The 18,867-nt window shown below is 49.5% G+C and overlaps 1 protein-coding gene across 1 annotated transcript in view; it reads left to right on the forward strand.

Moving 5' to 3' along the window:
* Positions 1-163: 163 nt before the first annotated feature.
* Positions 164-18,867, forward strand: part of LOC132468694 (phosphatidylinositol 4,5-bisphosphate 3-kinase catalytic subunit alpha isoform-like) — a 22,257-nt gene continuing 3,553 nt past the window's right edge. The window contains exons 1-20 of the mRNA XM_060066461.1: positions 164-527; positions 1,418-1,482; positions 3,334-3,498; positions 4,155-4,323; positions 4,467-4,593; positions 4,702-4,911; positions 5,183-5,277; positions 5,875-6,030; positions 7,035-7,280; positions 8,681-8,766; positions 9,527-9,632; positions 11,830-11,982; positions 12,419-12,553; positions 13,544-13,668; positions 14,774-14,855; positions 15,927-16,091; positions 16,388-16,491; positions 16,909-17,080; positions 17,442-17,548; positions 18,262-18,383. Of these exons, the coding sequence (XP_059922444.1) occupies positions 3,443-3,498; positions 4,155-4,323; positions 4,467-4,593; positions 4,702-4,911; positions 5,183-5,277; positions 5,875-6,030; positions 7,035-7,280; positions 8,681-8,766; positions 9,527-9,632; positions 11,830-11,982; positions 12,419-12,553; positions 13,544-13,668; positions 14,774-14,855; positions 15,927-16,091; positions 16,388-16,491; positions 16,909-17,080; positions 17,442-17,548; positions 18,262-18,383 (2,416 nt within the window). The 5' untranslated portion in view covers positions 164-527; positions 1,418-1,482; positions 3,334-3,442. The remainder of the gene's footprint in view (positions 528-1,417; positions 1,483-3,333; positions 3,499-4,154; positions 4,324-4,466; positions 4,594-4,701; positions 4,912-5,182; positions 5,278-5,874; positions 6,031-7,034; positions 7,281-8,680; positions 8,767-9,526; positions 9,633-11,829; positions 11,983-12,418; positions 12,554-13,543; positions 13,669-14,773; positions 14,856-15,926; positions 16,092-16,387; positions 16,492-16,908; positions 17,081-17,441; positions 17,549-18,261; positions 18,384-18,867) is intronic.

Consider the following 18,867-nt stretch of genomic DNA (forward strand, 5'->3'; position numbering starts at 1 on the left):
ACACACACACACACACACACACACACACACACACACACACACACACACACACACACACACACACACACATATTTAAGCAATTTATTTAAATCCACATAAAAGACACATGCACGCACACATGCACACGCACGCATATACGCGCACACACACGCACGCACACACACACACACACACACACACACACACACACACACACACACACACACACACACACACACACACACACACACACACAGCCATATCATCTGTTCCGTGCCAAGACAGCCTGGCTCCATCGCGTGAAGACATTTTTCTCGCAGCATTGCGAATCAAAACATCTTATCATCGTAGCGGACATATGTGCGGTCTTATAGATCGGGTTAGTTCTCTCAGGATGAGCAGTGGTCGATGCGGAACCCTGGTTCCGTCATCCACTGTCTGGTACGGAGAGAGTCGCTCCCACACCACGGCTCTGGCCGCCGGGCGTTAAGACCCGAACAGCTCCTATAGATCCTCATCTCCTCACCAGTGAAGCCTGGCTTCAAAAGGTTAGTCATAACTAACCTTTTTACAAAGTATACTTTGTCAAGTTCTCTTATAGGATACAACCAATGGTTCTTCATTACGTATGCGCTCTGTCTGCTGTTTTGAACAACGAGACTACATTTACAATCTAACGTTTGAACGTTTCATAAACAAGCTGGCTGATAACAAGTTGTCAACTCTTTGCTTAACTGTGCAGACTGGTTCAGCAGTCTGGTTTTACTGGAATTAAAAGCAAACCAGTGCGGCGAATGCTGCCGCGTTCTAAACGGTCGCGTTTATTGCAGGTATTACGGTAATAGACTAATGCACGCACGCAAACCAAGTATTTAATAAACACTGTAATTTGTTTTCTTAGCAAATGTATATTGGGAACTTGGTACTCATACAATCACACCAGCATGTAAACAGTTTGTACTATAAGCCTATTACTATAAATGGATTTATTTTTGACAAATCATATCAAAATCATATAAATTCGGCAACCTACGTTAACTTTAATGGTGCTCGAACATGATATTGTACTAATTTATTTAGATTTCTTGGATGTAAAAATGTAGCAGCTTTGAATGGGCTGCTGCAGTAATACCTACTGTAGATGCGCACGGTGAAACACGTCAGGGCTAGCGTGTGTGTTCTTCTGATTTGAGACTGTTCTGATACAGCTGACCTATTATGCCAAAACATTTCTTCATGTGTGGGCATCGATTTCTTTACATTCTTCTCGATGAGATTTCAAAGTTTCAGAACAGTGTTAAGGGATCATCTTTGGGCTACATTATATCTGTCACCGGTTCTCTCTTCACTGGTGGATTACACACTGGAAGCAAATACTAAATGTTGTTTCGATTGAAATAGTGGAATTCTCTCCCTAATAACGCATTCTCATTTACAGCGCATGGACTGAAACATGAAGGGTGGGACTGCCACATTGACAGAGTAGGAGAGCCCTTCTCTGAGGTATGCATCCCATTGTTATCATCACTGTACAGTTTCCTCATTGAGAGGGGATAGATTTAGCCTATACATCACTTGGTTTTTCATTTGTGTAATGGATGAAGTAAACAACCTTTTATGCTCCCTAATGGCACCACAAATTGCATTTGGTTATCTCAAAGCAATTGACCAACAATGATGTAAACCAAACTGTATACCTTGTATAAACCAACCCTGTGGTTCAGCTCTTATTACTGTTGGCCTCTTTTAGTATTATTCAGCCGTGCTTTTTCTACATTCAAAGCGCACGTGTCCAGGCCAGTGTTTTCCACTTCCTCACATCCTGTGTTGTGAGGAAGCTTCCTCTGTCCCTTGGTGGCGGGCTGAATCCTGATCAGGGTCACTGATGACGCCACAAGAGTCTACTGAGCACTCTTTTGCCAAATTTGTCGTCACACAGAGACCTGAAAATCTGCAATCGTGCAAACCAATCATATGATGTCCTTAAATAATGACTGTAATTCTAGCTCATTTACAGTACTTAGTCAATAAGACACACAATTACCATTTCATTAACTCACAGTGGGACTATGTGACTTGTATACAATAGTTATCATAAGGTTAACTACAGACAATAAGCAATGTTTGTGAGATTGTCATGTGTTTTTAGTCTGTTTGGCGGTATTATTGTATTTAAACCAAATTAAGTTTTAAATGCATCAATACATTAATTAGTCATTGAAGTGATTGTGCGTCTTAACACTTGAGTGATTAGTTGAGTGTTGTAAACCCTCTGTGCATGCCAAAAGTACAGTTCAATTAAACAGGTCAAGCCTAGTGCCAAGGCGGTCACATGAGACACGTCATAATCCGATGCAAAAAGAGAATAGAACTGCAATGTAAACAAAGGAGTCCTCAGTGTGGTGGGACTTGTGGTCCCAGAGTCCCTGGAACTCGGACATCCTGAGAGGAGGGGAAGTCATCTGCTGTTGATCAACACCAGGAGGTCTCCGGCCAATAAGCTCAGCACTGTGCATTGCTCTGGACCATGAAGTCTGCTTCTAGGAACTTTTGTGAATGCTAATATAATAGTATATTCTGCCAAGACCGGGAAGGCAGTGTAATAGTACGTCGATTTGAGATGCGGTCTAGTCTTCAGCCAGTTGCCTTGAACTGGGAATAGGACAATACTGCTCAGCGAGAGAGAGAATGTGCTCCGGTAGGTTCCACATCCGTCCACCACACGCTGTGCCGGTCGGTGTGTCAGCGGATGAATGTTTTATGCTCTGCTCCGTCTTGGTGGCTTCTGTGTCCTCCCGTTTGGTTCAGCTTGTGACGTCTTTTTCTGATGGACTTTGTTTCATCGCGGGGCATCGATAGGCAGCGGAGGAAGGACACCAGAGTGTGAGGCACGGGGTGTCAGGTATAGGCTGGGAGAGAGCAGTGAGAGAGAATGGAGGGGGAGAGAGTGAGAGATACGAGTGAGACAGACAGTCTGTCTGTACCTCTGTCTGTCCAAAGGCCCAGGTCTAACAAGAACAGGTACAGGCTGTGAGAGGAGCAGTGAGAGAGAATGGAGGGAGAGAGAGTGAGAGATAGGAGTGGGAGAGAGATACGAGTGAGACAGTCTGTCTGTACCTCTGTCTGTCCAAAGGCCCTGGTCTAACATGCTAAAGGCGAGCCCCAGCCAACACGTCACAGGGCCTTGGTAAAGGTAACCCCTACACTAACATACACACACCGACAAGAGTCAGCCTCTTTATGGACCAGGGCACGGGGAGAAGACTTATCTCCACTAGTTTAGTGTCCTACCTGTGCCCCCTCTGTGAAATGGTTAGAGCTGTAGGGCTCATTACATCCCCTATTGTCTCCCAGGGCAGGGTGTCCCGGGTTGGAGCCTCTGGGTGTCCCGGTTGGAGCCTCTGGGTGTCCCGGTTGGAGCCGACGGGGGCTGAGGGAGTGAGCTGGGGCAGGGCCAGGGACCATGCCTCCCAGGCCGTCCTCTGGGGAGCTCTGGGGCATCCACCTCATGCCCCCCAGGTAGGTCCCCTCCCCGGGCGTCCGTCTCCTGTGGTCACCCGTCCCGTCTCCTCTTGTGCCGTTGTATCACCGCAGCGCGAGCTGATTCACCGCACGTTGAAGGCATTGTTTTAAACATGCCGATGTTGATTGGTGGTCTCCACAGTACTATTCCTTCTGTCTGACCTCAAGTCTAAATGTCAGGCCGGAGAATAGTTGAAAAGCTCTTGTGAGATGTAAAACACTGAAGGTGATAGCAGTGCAGTAATCACGTAAGAACAACCATTGAATTAACATGGTGATGAATATGCGTCATGGCTATGAATAAGTAATTAGGATGCCTGCTTGCTGACTCTGCTGAACAGGATATCGGTTAGAAATTCTGTGACAGATTAACCGTGTTAATGCAAATTACTCATACTTATGATGCTAATAAACGAGAGCAATACGTATTCCTTTTAAAAAAATATTTTATTCAACTGAAGAGTGAAAGTGAGATCTAAGATAAGATAGGTACTTTATTAACCCAAGACAGGAAATTGTGCCGATGCCCGACAACAGTGTTTATTTGATCCTGCGAAGTAAGATTTGAAACGATCCAATCTGTGTTCCTGGTATTGATCTCCTTGTGCCCGCTAGTGGTTATTGTGAGTGTGCAGACTGCCGTGTCTGTGCAGGATCCTGGTGGACTGTCTGCTGCCAAACGGCATGCTCCTGACCCTGGAGTGCCTGCGTGAGGCCACTCTCATCACCATCAAACACGAGCTGTTCAGGGAGGCCCGGAAGTACCCCCTCCACCACCTCCTGCAGGAGCAGACCTCCTACATCTTCGTCAGCGTCACACAGGTGAGGAGGAAGGAGGGAGGAGGGAGGGGGCCAGCTGAAGAAAAAATCATAGCAGGTGTACGTCTGGACGAAGCCTGTGAAACGCTGAGCGGTGCTGATGTGGTTATCGCCGTGCTATCTCTCCTCTGTTGCCCCGGCGACAGGAGGCCGAGAGGGAGGAGTTCTACGATGAGACGCGCAGGCTCTGTGACCTCCGGCTCTTCCAGCCCTTCCTCAAGGTCATCGAGCCCGTGGGGAACCGCGAGGAGAAGATCCTGAACCGGGAGATCGGTACGCTCCGCCTGAGGTTCTGTGGGTTCGGTCAGAGTGAGCTGCGGCGTCGTGGAGATGTTTAACAACAACTTCTTCGTTCCTCTTGGGTGGCGGTGGACTGGTTAGGCTTCGCCATCGGGATGCCGGTGTGTGAGTTCGACCTGGTGAAGGACCCCGAGGTGCAGGACTTCCGGAGGAACATCCTCAGCGTGTGTAAGGACTCAGTGGAGCTGCGGGACGTCAGCGGGCCGCACAGCCGAGCGCTGTACGTCTACCCGCCCAGCGTGGAGTCTGGACAGGAGCTGCCCAAACACATCCACAGCAAGCTGGACAAAGGTAGCCCCCCGTCAGGGCCCCTAGTGGGGTCTAACGACAGACCAGCAGGGCCAGAGTCAGACAGCTTTGAGTATTGCCATCGTATACTTTGGCTCTTGTTACTGAGTTTTGAAAGCAGTGCCAACTCTCTATCTTTCTCGTCATACAACAGCTATTGCCAATAATGCGGGAATCTTTGATTTCAGTTTGCTCGAGGGAAAATGAACATGATTATGGGTCTGTGTGGTGGTGTTCCAGTTGTCTCACTGCCCCCCCCCCACACCCCCTCCAGGTCAGATCATCGTGGTGATCTGGGTGATCGTTTCCCCCAACAATGACAAGCAGAAGTACACGCTGAAGATCAACCACGACTGTGTGCCCGAACAGGTCTGTCCTCCCCAAGAGGTATATAGAGAGGCTCAGACTCTCTATAAACGTTGGCAAAAACTAAAAAGAGAGAGCCGCCACTCCAGTTCTTTCTACGAGTGTTGAAAGCATTAAATGGGCTGGGACTCGCCTGCCTCCCTGATTGGCTGACAGCATTTACGCCCACAGGAAGACTGAGGTCTCCTGCTGCTGATTGGAGGGTTGGTGATACTGCATTTATTAATCATGCCCCTAATCTGTGGAACAGGGTACCTCAACCAATCAGCATAGCAAGTTCCGTAAACATCTATAAGTGCCATCTCTTCAATTTAGCTTTTAATTAGAATTTAATAAGACATTTATATCTTTTACTTGGCATTTCGTCTCCACTGCTTTCTCTGCCGGTATTACCGTATTAATCAATTATGTTTATGTTTGATTTATAATGTGTTATTTTATTTTATTTTCCTTTTTCTTTCTTTTCCACTGTGTGGCGCTGATGCGTTTTACGGTGTTAATGGTTTTTAATCAGTTTCTTTATTCTGCGCTGTATTGTACAGAGCGTTTGCGCGGCCTTGTGTAGTGCGCGCTGTAACGCGAGCGTTGGCCCGTCTCCAGGTGATCGCGGAGGCCATCCGTAAGAAGACGCGCAGCATGCGTCTGTCCCCCGGGCAGCTGAAGATGTGCGTCCAGGAGTACCAGGGCAAGTACATCCTCAAGGTCTGTGGCTGTGACGAGTACCTGCTGGAGAAGTACCCCCTCAGCCAGTACAAGGTACACACACACACACACACACACACGCGCACGCGCACACGCACGCACACGCACACACATTTACATACAGTGCACAGACATTTACGCACACGCACACAAACAGACACACACACAAACACACATATTTATACACAGTACATACACACACACACACACATTCACACACATTGTAGCAACCACAAACACGTTTATATACACACATTGTACACAACCACACACTCTTTCACTCATTCACTCACAAACATAAACAGTTTGCACACACACACACACACACACACACACACACACACACACACACACACACACACACACACACACATTGACATACAGTGCACAGACATTTACACACAGTGCACACGCACACAAACAGACACACACACAAACACACATATTTATACACAGTACATACACACACACACACACACACATTCACACACATTGTAGCAACCACAAACACACTTATATACACACATTGTACACAACCACACACTCTTTCACTCAATCCCTCACAATCATAAACAGTTTGTACACACACACACACACACACACACACACACACACACACACACACACACACACACACACACACACACACACACACACACACACACACACACACACACACACACACACACACACACACACACACACTTGCTGAGAGACGTGGGACTGGGTAGCCTCGCAGATGAAGTGTTTCACTTGAAGGGAGAGAGAGCTCCGGGCCCACAGTGTCTGAGACCCCGTGACGTGGCTGCTAAATGACCTGATTGGACGAGGCCCAAAGAGTTCCCGTGGATTAGATGACTCTCGTCCACGCGGACATGTGAGACACACACTGTCTCACTCATCGTCCTCCGTACCCCGTCCTTCTCTTTCTGTCTTTCTCCCTTCCTTCCTCCCTCCCTCCCTTCCTCCCCCCCTCCCCCCCTCCCTCCCTTCCTCCCCCCCTCCCCCCTTCCTCCCCCCCTCCCCCCTTCCTCCCCCCTTCCCCTCGCTCCCCCCAGTACATCCGCAGTTGCATCATGCTTGGTCGGATGCCTAACTTGATGCTCATGGCCAAGGACAGCCTGTACAGCCAGTTGCCCGCCGACGCCTTCGTCATGCCTTCCTACTCCCGCCGCGTCTCCGCGGCGACCGCCTACATGAACGGCGAGCTGGCCGCCAAGTCGCTGTGGACCATCAACGGCGCCCTGCGGATCAGAGTGCTGTGCGCCACCTACGTCAACGTCAACATACGGGACATCGACAAGGTGGGAGGGGGCCACGGCCCACCAGAGAGGGGGCCACGGCCCACCAGAGAGGGGCCGCGGCCCACCAGAGAGGGGGCCACGGCCCACCAGAGAGGGGCCACGGCCCACCAGAGAGGGGGCCGCAGCCCACCAGAGAGGGGCCACGGCCCACCAGAGAGGGGGCCGCGGCCCACCAGAGAGGGGGCCACGGCCCACCAGAGAGGGGCCGCGGCCCACCAGAGAGGGGGCCACGGCCCACCAGAGAGGGGGCCACGGCCCACCAGAGAGGGGCCACGGCCCACCAGAGAGGGGGCCACGGCCCACCAGAGAGGGGCCACGGCCCACCAGAGAGGGGGCCACGGCCCACCAGAGAGGGGCCACGGCCCACCAGAGAGGGGGCCACGGCCCACCAGAGAGGGGCCACGGCCCACCAGAGAGGGGGCCACGGCCCACCAGAGAGGGGCCACGGCCCACCAGAGAGGGGGCACGGCCCACCAGAGAGGGGGCACGGCCCACCAGAGAGGGGGCCACGGCCCACCAGAGAGGGGGCACGGCCCACCAGAGAGGGGGCCACGGCCCACCAGAGAGGGGGCCACGGCCCACCAGAGAGGGGCCACGGCCCACCAGAGACTAGAGTCAACCACAGACTGCCAGGACTGCTGCTATAGTGTCAGTCCTCCACAGTCTGCCAGTGCTGGTGTTATAGTGTGAGTCCAACACAGTCTGCCAGTGCTGGTGCTATAGTGTTAGTCTAACACAGTCTGCCAGTGCTGGTGCTATAGTGTTAGTCTAACACAGTCTGCCAGTGCTGGTGCTATAGTGTTAGTCTAACACAGTCTGCCAGTGCTGCTGCTATAGTGTCAGTCCTCGACAGTCTGCCAGGACTGCTGCTATAGTGTTGGCCTCTTCTCACAGTGACCTTGGCACAACAAGGAGAGGGCATTTACATTTACATAGAGGGCGTTTAGCAGACGCTTTTATCCAAAGCGACTTACAATAAGTCCATTTGTCAGAAGAAGGAGACTCAACAATATATCTCTGTCGGTACAGTAAGGATGTTCATAGAATCAAGTGCCGAGCACTAACCATCACTAGGTTAACCCGTTCCCAATATACAACAGAGATAGCTAGGATAAGATGCTACACAACTAAGTACGACAAACAATAATACAAAAGTGGAGTTGGAAATTGGTACTGCTACCATGCTTCAAACGAATTACAGAGGACATCAACAAACAACACTACAAAATATAGTTAAATGTCTCCAGGCTGTTGCCCTGCGTGGCTGACTCCGCCGTCGGTGTGTGAATGTGTGCATGAACGGGGGAATGTGAGGCCATATTGTAAAGAGCTTTGAGTGGCCACTGGTTAGTGAAGTGCAGTCCATTTACCATTGACCATTTCTTTGATTGGTCCGCTAGATTTACGTGAGAACCGGGATCTACCACGGAGGAGAGCAGATGTGTGACAACGTCAACACACAGAGGGTCCCGTGCTCCAACCCCAGGTACCTCCCTCCACCAGTACCGTGCAGAACGGCTCCAGTCGTCGATGGCAATGTCTCTCTCCTCCAGACACCTTGTTGGGTTTGCTCCCTATCATTGTGCCTGTGCCACCCAGTCTCTCCGCTTCGGAAAATGTTAACTTAACAGGGATGTCAAATCCATTTACTTACTGCAACCCCTTGTGTTCTAATCACCCATAGAGCCCCTTGATTAGTTTGTCTCCTCAGTAGAGAAAGGATAATGGCTTATTGCTGGCATTAAAACTCGCTACGCAACATGATTTCATCACTATCAATTCCTTCAGCAATAAGACTTCAAATGCAGCATTTTTCCCATTTTGTTACCAAACTTTGAATGGCAGTATGCATGATTCTCTAAAAGAAACCTGACTATGGTTCCTGCACAAGCCTGTGAAAGAAGTGGGACGATTGTCCTCCATCTGAAAACGTCAGAAAATGACATGAACAGAGGTTATTAATAGTACCGAGAGAAGTAAGGCTTGAGTTTATATAAGGCCGCTCTGTATGTGGCCTTGGAAAAAACATTCATTTTTCACGTCCCCGGTTTTGAAACAACGAATCACTTGCCAAGGCCAGCCAGCCTGTACCTTCAGCATTATTAATTAATGATTACATACGGCCATATGACACAACGGCTAATAAAAAGTTTCTCTCTCTCTCTCTCTCTCTCTCTCTCTCTCTCTCTCTCTCTCTCTCTCTCTCTCTCTCTCTCTCTCTCTCTCTCTCTCTCTCTCTCTCTCAGATGGAACGAGTGGCTGACCTATGATATGTACATCCCGGACATCCCCCGTGCCGCACGCCTCTGCCTCTCCATCTGCTCCGTCAAGGGAAGGAAAGGAGCCAAGGAGGTGGGTGAGTGCCCTACGGAGCAAGGTACCTTACGCCTCGTCACTCCAATAACACTTTCCATCCGTGTGTGTGTGTGTCTACGAGGCCAATCATTTCTCATGTACAAGGAAACGGACAACGTGTGTGTGTGTGTGTGTGTGTGTGTGTGTGTGTGTGTGTGTGTGTGTGTGTGTGCGTCTGTGTGCAGGAAGAAGAGTCAGGGTGTCGTCTTTGCTTCTGTTTAATTACTAATCACTCCCATAGCTCGCCGATCGGCCTCTGCGCGCAGACACAGCAGACAGGTCCTTCGGTTTGTCTCAGGACAGGCGACAGAGAGCCACTCGGTTCAGTCATGGGGGGTTTCTGCTCTGAAAGGGCCATTTGAAGCAGGTCAAATCCAGGTCATGTGAACCACATTGACCAAGTAAAAGGGAAGGGTGGGTCATGGTGACTAGTCATAGGGTTGAAACACGTGTTGATGATTCACACCAGTGGTGCGACCATGAAAAGGAAGGCAAGAAGTGTGTTCACTGGAAACACATATATCTTTAGTTTTGTGTGATTGCTGGTGTTTTCAAGCCTCATGGTTTATAGATACGATGCTATATATTATGGCAAATAAAGTTAGCAAAGTTGTTTTGCTCATCCTTAGCGTCGTTTATGAACCAAGCTGCATACGTACAAGGGATCGCTTTGATCTGGGATGTAGAACGAGGTCTGCAAAACCAGATGAATCACTACACACTGAATCGTTATCACCATGTGATGAATCATTATTTACGGCCTTATTCCTATTTTTTGTATTTATTTCCGGTATCTTTCTCCAACCTCTGGTTCTTCCCGGTACACACGAACATGAGTGCAGCTGCGAGATGTTCTTCATGTCACTTCCTGACCTCCATCTGAAGCTTCAAACGGTCTCTCGTTGTTAATGACAATTATGAAATGTGGAAATACTTAATAATCAACCATTGATTTTCATTTCATTTCAATTTGCAAGAAATTACACTTTTGCTTCAGTTTATGAGTTAATAAACTATTTGCTCCAGGACACTGGCGATTGCTTTTCTTGCCCAACTAAACACTCCTCTTGAGTCAAATAACCTATAGAACCTCCCTGAAAGTGTTGTCTTCCAGCCCCATGTAATATTCAAACGGCCGTCTGGCTGTCCTTACTTACGTGAAAACCACTCTGTGTGAATGTCTGAGAGTGAGAGAGAGAGAGAGTGTCGGTGAGTGTCGTGGTGATACGCCTCACAGACACCAAGCTTCATTGATCCCTTCTCCTGTGTGCGTGCGTGTGTGCGTGCGTGCGTGCATGCATACCTGTGTGTGTGTGTGTGTGTGTGTGTGTGCGTGTCTGTGTGTCTGTGTCTCTGTGTGTGTCCATCTGCGGCTGGAATGGATACTGAAACAGACACCTGGTGATGAATGATGTGAGGGTGACGGTTCATGCCGGGGTCCAGGTCGGGTTAGCTGATGCTCTTTCATCGCCCACCTGAATTAAAGATAAACGCACGGGTCCGTGCCAGTCTCTTCTGTTCCACTACTTCCTATAAATAACATCTTTGAGCGTCAGTCTGCTTGTAATCTCCCCCCCTTTTGTCAGCTGTTGACACAGCTTAGAGAACACACAACCCCAAAGTTGCCTTTTGAAAACTAGCCTAAATAAATGCCAGCATACTGTGTACGCTAAAGCTAAGCTCAGATAAGCTGTTCAGAGCCTGTGAAACACTGAAGCCACTTTGGCCTTAAAAGTTAATTTGCCATATTGTTTGTGTGCGTACAGATTGTGTGTTGAACCACATGCGTTGTCTTCAGTAGGGCCACAATGTGCTCCATCACCTCCTCATTCATTTGTAAACAAAGCTTCAAAGCTAATCACATTTGATTGGTCAAATTGAAAGGAAAGTACCAACTTGTTCCAGCTAGTTCAATCTTGATTCGTCCGAGATGGATTAAAGCGTTTTTTTTATTTCGATGGAAGTAGGTAATTGTGCGGCATGATGAAAAGGGAATGTGAGGCGAACTGCTTGAAGTTGATCTTGGCAGCTCAAAGATGAAGTACATATTCAGAAGCTGCCCCCAGGCTAGAGGCTGTGGGATACTTCATGATGATGACACAGCTGACGATAGAGGAAAGATGTTTACATTTCTTTTGTACATTCGAAGTACTGTATTCATTTGTAGTTTTTCATTCTGCTCTCTTGTCTACAGGAGCACTGCCCGCTGGGCTGGGGGAACATCAACCTGTTCGACTACACCCACACCCTGGTGGCCAACAAGATGGCCCTGAACCTCTGGCCCGTCCCCCGTGGCATGGAGGACCTGCTCAACCCCATCGGGGTCACCGGCTCCAACCCCAACAAGGTGGACCACCCCATGTTGAGCAATACTGCCGTTTATTCAAATGCTTTAGGCATTCAAAAGCATTTAAATGTTAGTCCCTTGAGTATTGGACACAGATGTTAAGAAACATATAGCCTCACAAATCAGACTTCAGGCGGTTCACTCAACCAACAGCGTTGCACAAGGCCTGCTCTCTAAGTACCTGATTGGCTGACGGTGAACACGTACTCAGCTAGCATTACTAATTTGTTCCCGGCTATAAGATCCAGTCCAGACACCAATGTTATAGTACAGGGTTGTGTACAGGTTTCAAATCAACACTGTGTAGACTGGCCACTGTCCAACGCTTCTCTCCTACAGCAGTAACATTCCCATCCATTAGCGTCCAATGAAGACACCGATAACATCAATTTAGAACCGAGCCAGACAACCAAAGCTTCTTCCATTTGTCTGCTAGGAAACGCCCTGTCTGGAGCTGGAGTTCGACCACTTCAGCTGCCTGGTCAAGTACCCAGAGATGAGCTCCGTGGAGGAACATGCCAACTGGTCTGTCTCCCGCGAGATGGGCTTCAGCTACAACCTCTCCGGGCAGGTACTGCAGCAGATACAGGCAGCCTGACCAGACTCAACTCAACAAACTACTGACACAGTTAATGGCCTGATCAGATGTTAGAGCTAGACATGACAACAAACGGCCAGACGCATTCTGTGGCTCAAATAGTGGACTCCCGAATCGTCTCAATTAAGTGTTCCACGGTGCAGGGGGTTTAAATCCTTCTCTTTAATAGGGAGCCTACACATCTGACCTCCGGCCAGAATGTGATCATTGTTGACATTGTTTGCAGGCAGCGCGTTGTCACACTCTAACAGATATTTTGTAATGGCAGACCAATGGTCCGTGCCTCGCTTGATTATTGATGAGGGCATCTTAATGTGCCGTATTAAGTTATTCCTTAATCAGTAATTTGAGTGGAGCGAGTTGCTTCCTTTTACAACGGTCGGTCTAAATGGATCACCCATGTGCTCTGAGGTTCTGAATTTGTCATTCAGCGCACAAGAGCGGGCCGTCCCCTGTCCACCGGGGTATTGGATGTTGTTCACTTGGATTAGTTTAGAATTTGATGCACTCCATACACCAAATTAAGCTTCACGATGGCCTGACCGCAATTTACACGGTAAAGACATAATCAAAGGCAGGGGCGTGTTCGCATCATAAAGGCTCAAGTGTAGGGTTGTCTTGCCATCCCTTGGTAAGCCTAAAGAAGCAATGAGCTTGAATCCAAAAATGACATGTGCTGTATTAGTTTGACCTTTTACTCGTCAAAAGGGAACAATTACAAACAAAAGGCATGAAACCAAAAATTAGGGTAAAAAACCTGTGTTGCTTTCTAGCTCTGTTTTTCCCGTGCATGAAGTCACTACTTTTGACGTAATGACTCTACGGAAGCCTTATGGGTCTATGCTAATATGCAATCTTAATAATGACCATATATAATACCAAACACTAACTCAAAATATGCTAACTAGACATTGACTGAATACGGCTCTTTCACCAAGCGTCTGGATCCTCATGTGTGTCCAGAGCGGCCGCATGGCCCGAGACGTCGCCCTGACCGAGGGGGACGTGGAGCAGCTCCGGCAGCTCAACCACCGGGACCCGCTGTCGGAGATCACCGAGCAGGAGAAGGACTTCCTCTGGAGACACCGGTAAGACCACCAGAGCACAGGGCAGGAGAAGGACTTCCTCTGGAGGCACCGGTAAGACCACCAGAGCACAGGGCAGGAGAAGGACTTCCTCTGGAGACACCGGTAAGACCACCAGAGCACAGGGCAGGAGAAGGACTTCCTCTGGAGACACCGGTAAGACCACCAGAGCACAGGGCAGGAGAAGGACGTCTTCTGGAGACAACGGTAAGACCACCAGAGCACAGGGCAGGAGAAGGACGTCTTCTGGAGGCACCGGTAAGACCACCAGAGCACAGGGCAGGAGAAGGACGTCTTCTGGAGGCACCGGTAAGACCACCAGAGCACAGGGCAGGAGAAGGACGTCTTCTGGAGACAACGGTAAGACCACCAGAGCACAGGGCAGGAGAAGGACTTCCTCTGGAGGCACCGGTAAGACCACCACATCACATCTCCTGCCATGCCGAAGGCACACTGCAGCTGAGCTGTGTGTGGACCTGTGTGTGTGTGTGTGTGTGCGCGTGTGTGTGTGTGTGTGTGTGCGCGTGTGTGTGTGTGTGTGCGTGTAAGGGTGGGGGCCTTTTTGCACACGTGTGCATTGCGTAGCTTTGGACAATCTGTCAAACACATGGCTCAATCTGCTCAATAGTTAAACAAAGTAATAGTATAAATAATAAACAATAAATAATAGAATAATGTAGAAAGTATGTGAGACTTAAAAACATCTTTGGATCTTATGAGGATAGACAACTTCATTGAAGCCATATGTAAGCACTGTTTGCAGCAAAATCTTAATCCGTCAAATCTTTGTGTTGTTATTGTCCTTACCAAGGCTCCAATGAAACCCCACATTGTGTGTTGGTGTTGTGTTACTATGTGGGACAGCACACCCGCGGTTTTAACATTTCCATTCAAGGAAATATGCGTCTGACTCACTTCGGCTAACGATTTACCCTCCTGTCGCTACGACAAGATGATACAACCTGTCTGCCCATCACCAGGGGCCAAACCAAGGGCCCACTTCTGTGGTGATGAAGGCCAACCTCAAGAGGTGGAGTGCAAATGCAAAATGGCCCATATGTAAGGAGCCAGTGTTCACTGTTCTGTCCTCTCTCCTCCCTTCGTCCAGCCACTACTGTATGAACATCCCTGAAATCCTGCCCAAAATCCTGCTGGCAGTCAAGTGGAACTCAAGGGACGAGGTCGCACAGGTAAGAATATATAATGTATATAATAATACCAATAGTAATAAAACAGATTTATAGAGAGCCGTGCTGCTCAAGGCAACGTTTAAGTCATCGGCCCCTTCATTACAACTATACACCTCATTATACACCACGAGTTTATGCATCGGGGGGACTTTGCTGACGCTTACAACTTACAACAAATCATTCACACATTCACACACCGACGGCGGAGTCGACCACGCAGGGCGACAGCCAGCTGGTCAGGAGCAGTCAGGGTGAGGCGTCTCACTCAGGGACACCTGGACACTCGGCTAGGAGGAGCCGGGGATCGAACCAGCGACCTTCCGGTCACCAGCCCACCCGCTCTACCTCCTGAGCTGTATGCTGCCCCATGCTTCATGCACGCTGCGCGTAAAGCAAAGACGTCACAAGACACACGTGTCAGTTGAGCTGTTAAAATAACCGACATAGAGAGATTGAGGTCAAATAGAATGACGTGCAGTCCATCTAAACTCCTCCTCGTACTGTGTGTGTGTGTGTGTGTGTGTGTGTGTGTGTGTGTGTGTGTGTGTGTGTGTGTGTGTGTGTGTGTGTGTGTGTGTGTGTGTGTGTGTGTGTGTGTGTGTGTGTGTGTGTGTGTGTGTGTGTGTGTGTGTGTGTGTTTATGTACCCTTGTTCGTGTGTGTATGCGTATGTGTGAGTGCATGCTTATGTGCATGTGTGTGTCTGTATGTGTGTGTGTGTGTGTGTGTGTGTATTTGTGTGTGTATGTGAATGCATGCGTGCGTGCGGGTGTGCACTTACGTGTGTGTGTGTGTGTGTGTGTACATGCCTTTGTGTGTGTGTGTGTGTGTCCGTGCCTGTGTTTGTGTGTGTGTTTATGTACCCTTGTTCGTGTGTGTATGCGTATGTGTGAGTGCATGCTTATGTGCATGTGTGTGTCTGTATGTGTGTGTGTGTGTGTGTGTGTGTGTGTGTATGTGAATGCATGCGTGCGTGCGGGTGTGCACTTACGTGTGTGTGTGTGTGTGTGTGTCCGTGCCTGTGTGTGTGTGTGCCTGTGTGTGTGTGTGTGTGTCGACGTGTGTGCTCCAGATGTACTGCCTGCTGAAGGAGTGGCCCTCCATCCAGCCCGAGCACACCATGGAGCTGCTGGATTGTAACTACCCCGACCCCATGGTGCGATGCTTCGCCGTGCGCTGCCTGGACAAGTACCTGACGGACGACAAGCTGTCGCAGTACCTCATCCAGCTGGTCCAGGTACTAGACCCGGCCCCCTGTCTCTCATGGCCTTTGGATAATTGATTTGTCATGAGACACCGTGATGCGACGTTGTAATCCGTAGTTGATGGACATGTAGATAGTGTAAGGCACGTTCTATTTCACATTTTAACTAACCGTCTGCTGGAGAGACATCGTAAGGCAACACTAAATCTTCCATTACCACCGTGGTCATCTCCTCTCCTCTACTTTCCTTTCCTCCTTCCTGCTCTCCTCTCCTCTCCTCTCCTCTCCTCTCCTCTCTTCCTCCCCTCTCCTCCCCTCTCCCCTCTTAGGTACTAAAGTATGAGCAGTATCTGGACAATCCTCTGGTCCGCTTCCTCCTAAAGAAGGCCTTAACCAATCAAAGAATTGGGCACTTCTTCTTCTGGCACCTGAAGTAAGTCTTTTATCTCAAAGCCCTCATCCATCTATCCTATTTTCTGTTCGACTTTATGGGTCAAACTCAATGTCAGAGTCACCGAATGAATAGAGAATAAAATAAAGCCACAGACACTTACCATTATAATTATGCTCTTTCCATTATAGTCTGTTACAATCTGTTCAGTTACTTAAAGTCTCATTCATGAAATGGGTAATTCAGCAGGACCCTATCATCCAGAGCAACTTACAGTGAATATGTGTCTGGGCATTTAGTAGAACATAGGGTTTAGACATCTGCTCATCTGCTGGAGTTATTGGGCATTGGTAATGGAAGCCAGGATATTACGTCTGAGCTGGGGCTCTGTTACACCCCGGGGGGGACGGGACGTGAGTCAGGTGTGATCCCTCTCTGCCCCCCCCCCCCCCCCTCCAGGTCGGAGATGCACAACAAGACTGTGAGCCAGCGCTTCGGGCTGCTGCTGGAGGCGTACTGCCGGGCCTGCGGGATGTACCTGAAGCACCTGAGCCGGCAGGTGGAGGCCATGGAGAAGCTCATCCACCTCACGGACCTCCTGAAGCAGGAGAAGAAGGACGAGACGCAGAAGGTACGACCCCGGACGCGGGGGGACAGGAGGCGAGCCTGAAGGGCGCATCACCCCTAGTGAGGCCGCGTGGGAGCGGATGCTTCGAGGAGTTCTCGTGTTCGATTGATGATTGTCTGCGCGAGAGGTCAACCGTCCAATGGCACATACACACACCCAAGGAGGAAACCGCACGGCCCCATCCTGACGCACGCATTCATGATCCGTGACATCAGCTGTTGGCTGAGGGGTGTATCCTCGGCATGGGTCAATCATCATACTTTTAATTTAAACAATATGCTTTAAGAAGCGGCAAAGCCTAAGCGCCTTGCTCGTGGCGGTGAGGGTTCAGTCGGGTCATCCAGGCTGTGTGTCGGGTCCCCAGGTCCAGATGCGGTTCCTGGTGGACCAGATGAAGAGGCCCGACTACATGGACGCGTTGCAGAGCTTCACCTCCCCGCTCAACCCCGCCCACCAGCTGGGTAACATCAGGTACCTTGGGGGGGGGGGGGGGGCATCAGCATGTTCACCTCACAAAGCAGGCTATTTTAGATCAAGCAGGGTGATATTACGACTCTCGAATACAATGGTACGGGCCAGCGTCTTTAATTTGTACAATATATCATTGACATGGATACGATTTTTTTAAGACGTTATTTGCATCACCTCATCACGTCAACGTTCAGCGTCGAATGCAGAAGAGTGCAGGTCACTTTAAGCTCAGTGCTAGTGGCAATGTTACACATATCGACGTGAAGGCATAAAAGATGGGAACCAGTTTGTGTCCTCATTTTGTGGATACGTTCCCAGTGCGAGGCCTTCCATGAGCAGGACTGAGTAATAAAGCCTAACTCATGACAGCTCAGACGTGTTGGACGGACGGTGGACACGTCTGTTCGTTCATGCCGAGGCTCGTCTCCCCGTCCCTGAAGACCCGCTGGGATCAGAGAGAGCCGGCGAGCGGGTCAACCAGGAGCCAAACGCGGCTCGACCGGGTCGAACCCTAACCCTGATCCTTTGCTCCTAGGATCGATGAGGCGTTCTGCTGATGATGCCTGCTGTGTCTGTGGGATCACTCACACATACTGCAGGCTGGATCGCATGCTGCTTTATCTACGAGGGAATCTTCCTGTTTACAGAATTGGTTTTCAGCTGTGTGTGTGTGTGTGGTTTGTGCGTGTGCGTGCGCGTGTGTGTGTCTCCAGGTTGGACGAGTGCAGGATAATGTCGTCGGCCAAGCGCCCGCTGTGGCTGAACTGGGAGAACCCGGACATCATGTCGGAGCTGCTCTTCCAGAACAATGAGATCATCTTCAAGAACGGAGACGGTGACAATAATGCAGTCACACACACACACTCATGCACATACACACACACAGAGACAAAACTACACATACACACATACACACATGCACATACACACACACAGAGACAAAACTACACATACACACATACACACATGCACATACACACACACACACACAGAGACAAAACTACACATACACACATGCACATACACACACACAGAGACAAAACTACACATACACACATACACACATGCACACACACACATGCACACACACATATGCACATGCAAATGCACATACACACACACACATACACGCACACGCACACACACACGCACACACAAACACACACGCATAGGAACATAGATGCACTCACCTAATATCCCCCACACACACACACACACACACACACACACACACACACACACACACACACACACACACACACACACACACACACACACACACACACACACACACACACACACACACACACACACACACA

The sequence above is a fragment of the Gadus macrocephalus genome, chromosome 12 (genome assembly GCF_031168955.1).
Source record: "Gadus macrocephalus chromosome 12, ASM3116895v1".
In the NCBI taxonomy this organism is placed as follows: Eukaryota; Metazoa; Chordata; class Actinopteri; order Gadiformes; family Gadidae; genus Gadus; species Gadus macrocephalus.